The following is a 10,876-nucleotide window of genomic DNA, read 5'->3' as shown; positions in this document are numbered from 1 at the left end:
TTTTTTTCAGTGACATGTGTCTCATTGACAGGAGAAATCCCTGTTCACTTCAGGTCATACGTTTTCTCTGATTGGAGAGCAATCTGATCTTGAAAACACCAGGTGTAAATGCCTCAAACAGATTTGAGATAGTAAAAAAAAAAATCCAAAGATTTGTAAATCCAGAGAAGGTGAGCTCTATCAATGGTGTAATATTTGCTCTATGCTTAGTATCTGTTTGTAGAAACTACAGAAACACGACACGCATGCCGCTGTACACTTCAACTAAATCCATTACTGCTGTCGCAAATAAAATCAAAAAGAAATTAAGTGTTGACTGCAGGATTAAATTTAGATCTGCTCCATGATTTTTGTGTTTTTAGTGTGAGTTTACGATTGCAATGGAGTTTTTTTAAAAATGTGAATTCTCTCATCATAAACAACAAAGTGCAGATGTTCATATGATATGAGATTAATTCATCAGACTGTGTATAAACAGCTTTACCCATTATAAAGTTTTTGAGAGTGCTTAAACTGAAGTCAGTCATAATGTTCTCAATAACTGTGGAAGGTATAAAAATAAAAGCTGACCGCAAACATCTCACGCAGGTGTTTAGAGTCAGCCATCTATATGAGCAGCTATCAATAGTAAAGACTCCTCATCCAAACAGATGTCACGAAGAGACCAGGTGTAATCACCCACACAATCATGGGTTAGATTTGATCTGTGCTACATGGCAGGAAAAACTTAACCATGTAAATGGATCTGTATCATCAGCACATTCTGTAGAATGGGAAAAGATGCTTAGTATGAAGTGCAGGTCATCTAAAGAATATTCTTAACACTTTCACATCACAGGAGGGCTTCCATAAAGCCCTGGATCTTGTAGGAGCAGAGTTCAAGGACCGCCTGGATTACTTCATGAAGGCCTGGCTCCCGGCGAGAGAGATTGTGCAGCAAGCTCTTCAGACCAGATATAAGGTGATTCATGTCTCTGTGTTAAAGTCTGGAGGATCATAGTCAACAGCCCTGTCCTGGGGTCTCATTCATAAAACTCTGCATAGATTTCATAATAAAACTAAGTTTTCAGATTCATAAAACCATGCGCACAGCAGAAGATGAATAAATCCACACGACTCCTCCCCAAAATAACCATATGGAGCTTACTATGCATAACCTCATCTGCATTAATATTCATAATTTCCATGCATATTCCCAACCGTGTGACACAGTTTAACATCGTCAGAGGTACAAGACATTAAGGAAATATGAAATACAGACTATAAATGCCATTTGTGCCATATATTTAATTGAATTGCTAAAAATTATATTTATTCTAATACTACATAAGTATATTGTATATCAAGATAAAAATAAAAGATGATAAAAAAAAAAATAGAATAGATTTGATCTGATTCTTTAACTGGCCAAATGTAGGCAAGTGAACACGTTTTAGTTACTATAACTATTTTTTTTTTTNTCTGGAGTGTAATGATGGTCGTGTGCAGGTGGATCCGAGCGGAGAGCTGCTGCTGCTGGCTCAGGGAGGCTGTCCCTGGAAAGAGCATCTCTTCTCACTGGAGAAGGAGCTGAAGGTGGACGTGCCCATCAAGTTTGTGCTGTACTCGGATCAGAACGGACACTGGAGAGTCCAGTGTGTCCCGGCTGGACTCAACACCTTCCAGAACAGGTGCGTCGTCTTCTCTCAGCCTGAAACTCCTGCAGCACACGCTTCTGATAAAAACTGATAATAATACACTGCAATAACCAAAACATTGCATTCTATATTTTTTTAAAGCACACACAAAGCATATACTGTCTACATGTTTCATCAGTGAAGGTTTATGCTTGTTCTTCAGCATAACTACAGCTCTAACGAAGCCTTTGTTCATATTAAAGATTTCCTGGTGCATCAAGAAGATATTAGGCTTCTTCTGAGTCTGTTTTGGACTTTCAGCATGAGAGTATTGAGAGTGCGCTCTGTATTCACTCTTACTGCTTATAATGAAGTGAGAGGAGGTTTGTTTTCTTCATATCTCTAGATTGAGTCTTCTGGAGGAATGGCGAGGGGTCCGTGACGAGGCCCTTTCGGATCTGAGCGGGATTCCCGACTGCATCTTCGTCCACGCCAGTGGCTTCATCGGAGGAAACCGGACCCAGGAGGGAGCGCTGGAGATGGCCAAGAGAACCCTGCAGACGGCACCCAGACCTTTATCCAGCTCCTGACCGCTCGCTCACACCAGTACTGCTCTTGTGCTCGTGTTAATGCTTTGGTTTGTATTCACTTTGGAAAATACAGAACTTTACAGAGATGTTGTGTTTATTCTTTCTGCATCTTGTGAAAAGATTGAATTTCACACTAGAAGAGCGGGACTAGACTTCTTTTCTTTTTATACAGATGAAAATACTGAGCTTGTTCTTGGCATAAAAAATAAATGGTTCGGTCATATAAAAACTTTACATAATATTAGACCTTAGCCAGGTTAGAGCCCTACTTAAATTTGAACAGGAATAAAAAAGAGGCTGCAACAGAGATGCGGTGCAGTCAATAGATTGTACTGTTGTTGAACAAGTCTTTGCTTTACAATCTTGAACTTTATACATACTGTTGCACATTTCTTACTGTGACCGGGTTTTAATTTTAGCATACGATAATGATTGCCATAAGTTATGGCTTGTCTCAATTGTTTAGGCAAACTCTTATGTTGTTGTGAGTTGATAAAATAGTGCTTAGTACATCTACTGTATAAATAACCTCCCAAAGCATCGAAGTAAGGTTAAATTGTCTATGAACTCTACATTAGATCACTGGTATTTTATTGTTAAACTTCTGCCTGTAGTGACCAGAGACTCAAGATTTTCAAGATCAGTGCCAATATTCACATTTATAAAAAAAACAATACAATAAAACATACAACAAAAACCTAATTTCACTTTTTTGAAAAAAAACAAAACAAAAACAACGTAATTTAATTACAATTCATTCCATATTTCCGTTCCATTGTGAAATAGGAAGCAAAAAATCTCATCTTTGGTACAGTAGTGCTAATCATAATTTTAAGAGGCATGCAACAAAATAATAGTGTAATATACTTGGATTCCTCAACACTGAAATATTTCGTATAAAACAAAGCAGAGAAACAGTTGCTCTATCTTTCACTAGTAGCCAAGCTAGTATTTTGAGCATTCTTACAGTATTAACCCATCTATTACCATTCAAAGTTATTTGTGCAGCTGTATTAACTGTAGTACTTCTGAATCTTTACTGTCCAGTGGTGTGGTCAAGTAGTCTAAGTAAGCATTGTTTGAAAGATGCAATACTGTGGTAAAAAATGTTCACATCTCTTAATAATCGATAAACCTCTTTTTCTCTTAACTATTACCATATTTCTGTTTTGACCATTTCAGCCTACTGTCTAGAATAACTCCAAAAGAGTGTGCCTATTGAACTGGATCAAATTCTAAACATAAACCAAGAGTCCTAACACAATGTTTTTTCATCAAATTAGGAACCATCTTATTATTCTATACCCACCTAACCATTAACTCGTCATCTAAATCAGCAGATACTGTTTTAATTGATGTTGCTGGTAGATATAATGTTTTTTATGCTGAAATCGTCTGCATACATAACTTCCCTTGCACACTGTAAAATCAAAGGATGATCATGAGTAAAAATAGAAAAAAAACAATGTTCCTAGACAACTTCCATTAACATACAGTGTCCTCCTATTAGCCAGAAAACTGTGAGCATGCTCAGTCTTCTCCTCAAGCAGAGCTGGAGAGGAACTAATTACAAATATGTTCCTTACGGTATTTGAGCACATTTTTCCACTACTTTCTTGAGTGTGATTAAATTGTGGTACTTTTACTATCGCTTAAAAAAAACTAAAGTATGCCACTTCGCTACATTTATTTTTTGCCAAAAATACAAAGTTCAAAAGCAGGAGCTGATGGAGAACAGAGCGAACTGGTGTTTGACAGGCACTTCTCAAACTGAAAATATTTCGGTGAATGTGAAACTCAGATGATAGGAGGACGGAGTTATTAAATGTATGACGCAAGAACAATGTACGTTTCTCAAATACAAGTACAGAGTTAAGTTGGTTGGTAAAACAACAATGCAGGTAGACTAATTGTACGAATATTAACATCAGCATTTTTATTTGTATCTGGCTGATAGATCAACCACGATTTATCTGTCAACCAGATGCATTTTAAATCAGTCTTTTGTGTGCGTGGATGTGTGAGCACATGGGCGAGAAAATTCATATACCTACAAAAAAAGACAATATGAATATTATGGAGCACTAAACACTCGTGTATTTATTCATACTTAAGAAAAGAAAATCAAAAAAGGACTAGTAGAAGTAATAATATAATATTCTTTTGACTTCCTATTCATTAAATAATCCATTTTCAACACTGATAATAAAAATGTAGTTTCTATTTATCATAAGAGACTTCATGTCATAAAAAACATGAAAAATATTGGCAAACTCAAACCTTCAAAACTTCAAATGTTTTTTTATGACAACCAGAATTTACGTTTATATATAATTTAGAATTTTGTGTCAGATAATAAATAAAGGAGTATGACAGTTCATTGGGCAGTAACTAAATTCCAAGGATTTCATTCTCTCATATCTTGATATTGTTTGCTGTCTGTAAGTGTCACAGCGAACCAAACAAAAGCTATAACAAGCACTTTTCTAAACGCACACATCTGGAGCGGTCTTTCAGTTAGTGATTAAGTAAACACAGATCGTTTTACTTCAGTCTCTAGAGGAGTTCCACAAGGTTCTAGTCTCAGCCCAGTCTCATTTTCATTATAGATGTTACCCTCAGGTTCTATATTTCACAAGCATGGAGTATGGTCCCACTTTATATTAGGTGGCCTTAACTACTACTTACATTAAAATTAATTGGTGCAATACACATATTATGTATGTTTGTACGTTGTACTTATATTTGTTAAAATACCTATATGTAGTTAGATCTGTAATTTTTAAAAATTATAAATTACATTTATAATTACACTATTGACACATCCCTTACACCTTAACTCACTCTTAAATCACCCAATATGACCACTATTACATTGTACTTGTTTTTAAATGAAATTTGAATGTGCATTTACTTGAATTAGTATTTGATTCTGCAGGCTCAGTAGCAAGAGGCTTTTATTTTATTTTTTTACATTTGTTGTTGTTGGGCATTGAAAACTCCTGTATATACACCATTGAGAAAAGTGGCATATTTTATCAAGGTGTATGCTGAAAATGTTCTGTGACCTGACATTGTATGGCCTTGTGTTCTCAGTAAAATAACATCCAGCTTAGTTGTAAAAGTTGCACCACTTTGAAAAATCTTCAAAAAGTGTTAATCAAAATATCCTACTCTTCCTGCCCCTAAACTGCACATCCAGCAGACAAACACACTTTAAGCCATCCAGTATCCTCTCAGGGTGATGTTTAGATCCTGGTATTTGGTGGCGAGAGCTAGTGTCCTGATGTCCTGAGTGAAGTGACCGGCCACTGGCTGCCTGATGTCTGAGCTAAACGTCTGGAGTCATCTGGGTGCACAGAAGAGCTACTGTAAGGGTTTGTACTAGACACCGTCTTAGCAACGTGGTTTGATGTCTTTCTTCCTTTCTTGGCTTCAAAGGATCTGAGAGTTCAGCGTCCAGAGAGCTGTCAGTCCTTGGGTGAGGTGAGCACTCAATGAAGATGATGATCTGAAGAGCAGCGTCCCAGCAGAGTATCTGTGCTTCTGGCCTCTGTTGTGTCCTTGTGATGAAAGAAGAGTTCTGCTTCTGTACATTATAGTTTATGAGTAGAATTACACAGTGTTATCTGTGACATCTCATTGACTCTCAAGCGGGCATGTTGTTAAATCACAGACGAACCATCAAAAGTATACCAACATTACTCTATTTATTTAATAGAAATGTTTTTGTGTGGTATTTGTATGGTAAAAAGTCATAGAAAAACAGCACAAATGTTGAAATGTATGAAACATAAATACACTAACCAGACTGCACTACTGCACAATGTATTTGTACACGGATGACTTCTCTGAAATATTAATGACCATCATAATGAACTATTTTACTTATGCTGTAATGCTATGTTTTTCTTTATTTTCCAAGAAAACAAAGACAAAATAAATCAACCCGCCTCTGAAACCCAATACTATAATAACTGAACAAAGATGTACTATCCTTTTATTTTAGCAAAAAAAAATCAACAAATTAAAAAAGCAACACAACACACATACAAGCAAGCGAGATGGGTTGATGCGCTCTGACCCTATGTCTACGAGTGCATCTAAAACTACAAACGAAAACAAGAGGAGGAAATGGGATAAAAGCAATTTCTAGGTCATACATTTTTAACATTTGCATTCATTAAAAACATAAAATAAAGCAATACAACAGTTCTTTGCTTTTTTTCACTATCACATACATAGGTTTTCAAAGGAAAGGATGCGAGACGAATGGAAGGTGATTTTAACAAATGTGCTCAAGGCCATTCAATAAAGTAGTTTTATAAAATGTATCTTAAAACAGGGAGAAAACTACATTTATCTTTTGAATTCTGACTAGACCACAGTCTGCCTTAATGCTGACTTTACCAATTAGTGAGGCTTTTCTTTTTCTGTGATGGTTTTTTACAGCGTGAGGTAGCTTAAAAAAGAAAACTCAACTGGGCTATAGACCACATATGTGCAAGTACATTGAATATTACATAGCAGGGCTTTGGGGACTGAAGAAAAACCCTAAGTTTAATGCACAAACAAATACACAAATAAACAATTTGATGTCTATTACATATATCTGGTCGTTGGGAAAAAAAAATGCAGGGTGTTTCATGAGATTAGCACCATTGATTATGTTTTAATGCGCAGTCATTTATATACACTGGTGATAAGAAAGACCAACACTTGCATGTGATTGTCAGTTCAGGCTGTTGTAAAATGCATGTGAGTCCGATAATTACAGAAGAAAAGGATAAAAAATACTTAGTGTGGGACTCACCGATGTACAACTCTTGATTCAAATGCACAGGGGGAAATAGCACCTTAACAATAAATAAATAAAACCAAAACACACTTCTACTTCTGTGGTTTTCTCTGGCATGCTCCCTTATATAGCGTTGGGTTGTGTTGTGAGATGTTCCCAGAATGCCGAGGGTCGAGACGCTGTCTGCCCATCAGGGAATGGCAGGTCAGTCACAGATGAGTACTGCTAGTGCCTATCAGTGCATTTCCTAAAAATACTTTCGGAAGCACTTCTTTTTTTTCTAGTCATAAAGATGTTCCACTTAAGAATGTCAAGTTCTTTCATTTCTCTCTTTCTTAGTTCCTCGCTCTCGAGTGTGTGTTATCGCTCTCGTTTCTTTTCTGTATCCCGGTTTAATTTGTTCCTCTATCTTTACAGGAAACAGACAGCACCCACATCCACTCCAAACTCCTGATGAGCTCCTCCAATATCCATAGGGGCAATGTCCACAATGGGCAGGCGTGAAGTCTTCTGTGATCTGTACTCGATGACTGTCTTGCTCCACTGGCCTGTGTGTTTCTGTAGGAAAAAAACAGCTGTAAGGAGCCTGTTTATGTTTATGAACATGTTTTTGAACTGTACTGAATGGTTTCTGAATTGTTTTAGTTTGTAAACATAAGCTGCACATATTTAGACTGCGTTTGTGAGTCCCACTATACTGTATGTTTGGTATTGACCCATCTATGAGGACAAAAATTATCTAATTGTTCTCTTTGGCTCTGTTTAGGCCTGGGTTTATGCTGAAAGTGGGTGTGAAAGGGGTCTACAATGTTTTGAGCCCGAGCCTGGTCAGAAATGTTTTCTCACCTTGCAGCCATCCTCAAGAACACTGTATGTGAAGCGGCTGTTGCCCTCCGCACGGATCTCCACATCATTGGACCCCTGCAGCAACAGAGCTTTTTTCAGATTTCCGGTGGCCTCGTCCATGTAGGCAATGCTGTTCTTGCAGTGGTAGGTGAGGTTCTGAGAGGCCTCGGTGGACAGCAGTCTCAGGAAAGTCATCTGAATGCTTGCTGTATTAGGTGCCAGATTGTCGTCTCCATAGCCAAACTGGAATGGAAAACGGAACAAAGCACATTAGACAGAGGAGATCTAAATCCAAAAGAGTATTTCTGAATCCAACTTGAGGGTAAGCAGGACCAGAACGAGAGAGACTCACATGGAATCCACCATTCATGGCTTCTCCGAACCAAACGTGCTTGCGTTCCGCACCCTTGGAAGTCCACCAGCTCTTGCGTGGGATATTAGTGGGTTTTGGATAAACACAGGTCTCGCCAGTATCCATGTTGCAGAAGACCTTCATGGCATCAACGGTGCAGCCCTGGTTAGGATCAATCCAGTATTCACCTGCAGAGAGACGGTGCGTTATTTCCCGCACATATACTATATGAAGGCAGAAGCCACCAGGGACTCACCGCTCTTCCAGTCAGGGTGGCAGAGCTTCAGGTCTCTGCAGGTCCGGGCCGGGCTCTTCTTAGTGCCATCAGGACTGCGGATGTTCTCCATCTGGTTGTTTAGGGATTTCAGAGTGGCATCCACCTCTGCATCGTTCTGGCGGTCACCTTCAGCAGCCTGGTCTGCCCTCATGTACCGCAGGGGGTCAGGACCCTTCTCAGGATGAGACAGACCAGCGAAAGCAGACATGTCGATGCCGGGCCCTGGGGGGCCAGGAGGACCAGGGGGGCCAGGATTCCCTGGGGGGCCCTGAAGAGAACATTCTGATGTTAAACCATAATGGCCTTGCATTTCAGCACTTTTTTTTTTACATCTGAATTTTTAAGAATAGCATTTCCCATCCATTCCACATTTCTAGAGTACTCCAACACATTTTAAAGTGGTGAGGTTAACTATAGGGTCATAGAAAATTACAAAATGTTGTGGACACTGCTGTATAAGTCTAGTCTTTGCTGTGCTACTCACGGATGGCCCAGTCTCTCCAGAACGACCGCGAGGTCCGGGTGGTCCGATGGGGCCAGGCAAACCATTTGATCCGTCTTTTCCAGCTGGACCAACGGGGCCTGGGGGTCCCTGGAAAGAGTCAGAAGTCTGAGTCTCAGCACAGCATCACCTGTTTGCATGATCTGAAGCAGTCCAATCCTGCTCCTGTAGGGTCCTCAGAGTTTACTTCCAACCTGTTCAACACACTTTCTTGTGGTGTTCAAGCCATTTTTGGGCCTCATTTATAAAATATTGCATTGAAACTATCCTACATACCCACAAAGAAAAGTGTGTACATCTGCTTAGATCTTGATGTGGTGCTTTTCCATGTCAAAGACAAAGGTCATGGTGGGTTTTAGTGTATGCACACTCTTAAGGTCAAATATTATAAACAAGGCCCCTTGATTTTGTTTAAGGTTGGAGCTAAACTCTGCTGGGTTTGACACCCTGGCAAATACAAATGCAGTAATAATGCTCCTGGCTACATACTCTTGCTCCACCGGGTCCAGCAGGTCCAGAAGCTCCTTGGTCACCAGGTTGGCCCTATGTGTGGAGGACAGGTGTTTTTGTATTATCACATTAGATCTTACCTCAGTATATCCATATATAATGCTTTCACTGAATATGTCACAAAGAAACTTACAGGAGGCCCAGGCAGCCCCTGAAGACCGGTGAATCCTCGGTGTCCTTTCTGCCCTCTCTCACCCGAATCGCCAGCCTCTCCCTTATCTCCANAATCACATTAGATCTTACCTCAGTATATCCATATATAATGCTTTCACTGAATATGTCACAAAGAAACTTACAGGAGGCCCAGGCAGCCCCTGAAGACCAGTGAATCCTCGGTGTCCTTTCTGCCCTCTCTCACCCGAATCGCCAGCCTCTCCCTTATCTCCACGTGGGCCTTGTGGTCCCTGTGATTAAAGAGCACGAGTATTGCAACTGTGTAATAACGCCATGTCTACATCAATTTTTGTGCATAAATTGACAAAATTATTATTGTGAAACAGAATAAAGTTGTGTGAAAGGAGAAGTTCTCACAGGCATTCCCCGAGCTCCAGCAGGCCCAGGAGCTCCAGCAGGTCCTTTGGGTCCCTACAGTTAAAAGTAATAAATGCGTCAAGAATTTGTTTGTGTCAATTCTATGTAAAAAGTGTTTTGACATAAAATCATCTAACTGTAAAAATCAAAATCATCTGACTGTAAAAATCTAAATCCTTTTCCCCTGTCTTGTCATTTCCAGTAGTTTATTTTTGGACAGGCCTATAGTTTCCATGCTTTTACTGTGTATTAACGGCAGCTTTGAGACGTGATCCCATCCAGCTATACCCCTTACCAGATGCAACACATTTTAAAGGAAATTCAGCTGAGAAAGCTTGGAATGTCTTAACAGTTTGATTGATGTTTTTATAGCATTGTACTGCATTAAAGTCACTCATACACATTCCACCCTGTTGAGAGAAGTATCAATACTGAATAGACTTTTGGGTAACACTTTATTTTAAGATGTCCATAATACAGAGTAATTACCTAGTAAGTACTTAGTGTTAGCCCTTGTACTTACATAAAACAAAATGCACTTATCATGTAACAAAGTTATGGAACACTTTGCACGTACAGTTTGTAATTATGTAGATGTAACAGGCTGCTACTGTAAAAAGTGTATTAAGATGTACCTAATGTGTATCTATGCTAAACCTTATCTAGCTGCACCTGTTTGACTTAACTTATTAGTATACAACATAAATACATACAATGCCTTTCTAATTACATTAGAATGACAGAATATTACACAGGAATAAGCTACTTAAAATAAACTGTATCAAAATTTTTACTTAAGTGTAAGTATCTGTGCAACAATAGCTGTCTCTTACATCTACAATTACAAGTCTGTA

General features: G+C 38.9%; 3 protein-coding genes across 3 annotated transcripts in view; 1 reads left to right on the top strand and 2 right to left on the bottom strand.

Annotated features, from left to right (window-relative positions):
* The window catches only part of LOC122344734 (collagen alpha-1(XXVII) chain B-like), a 56,118-nt gene extending 55,512 nt beyond the window's left edge, over positions 1-606 (bottom strand). The window contains exon 1 of the mRNA XM_043238284.1: positions 585-606. Coding sequence (XP_043094219.1) covers positions 585-606 — 22 coding nt within the window. The remainder of the gene's footprint in view (positions 1-584) is intronic.
* Positions 607-810: 204 nt separating this feature from the next.
* LOC122344899 (MYG1 exonuclease-like) lies at positions 811-2,292 on the top strand. The gene is made up of 3 exons (XM_043238522.1): positions 811-961; positions 1,489-1,670; positions 2,023-2,292. The coding sequence occupies exons 1-3, from the start codon at positions 902-904 to the stop codon at positions 2,204-2,206; spliced, it is 426 nt and encodes a 141-aa protein (XP_043094457.1). The 5' UTR covers positions 811-901; the 3' UTR covers positions 2,207-2,292.
* A 4,566-nt stretch (positions 2,293-6,858) lies between these two features.
* Positions 6,859-10,876, bottom strand: part of LOC122344732 (collagen alpha-1(II) chain) — a 24,506-nt gene continuing 20,488 nt past the window's right edge. The window contains exons 44-51 of the mRNA XM_043238282.1: positions 10,023-10,076; positions 9,788-9,895; positions 9,471-9,524; positions 8,964-9,071; positions 8,459-8,747; positions 8,203-8,390; positions 7,851-8,093; positions 6,859-7,562 (exon numbers count right to left, since the gene is read on the bottom strand). Coding sequence (XP_043094217.1) covers positions 7,416-7,562; positions 7,851-8,093; positions 8,203-8,390; positions 8,459-8,747; positions 8,964-9,071; positions 9,471-9,524; positions 9,788-9,895; positions 10,023-10,076 — 1,191 coding nt within the window. The 3' untranslated portion in view covers positions 6,859-7,415. The remainder of the gene's footprint in view (positions 7,563-7,850; positions 8,094-8,202; positions 8,391-8,458; positions 8,748-8,963; positions 9,072-9,470; positions 9,525-9,787; positions 9,896-10,022; positions 10,077-10,876) is intronic.

This window comes from Puntigrus tetrazona, chromosome 5 (genome assembly GCF_018831695.1).
Source record: "Puntigrus tetrazona isolate hp1 chromosome 5, ASM1883169v1, whole genome shotgun sequence".
Classification (NCBI taxonomy): domain Eukaryota; kingdom Metazoa; phylum Chordata; class Actinopteri; order Cypriniformes; family Cyprinidae; genus Puntigrus; species Puntigrus tetrazona.
Note: the sequence above shows the minus strand (reverse complement) of the source record. Positions and strands in the feature narration are given on the sequence as shown.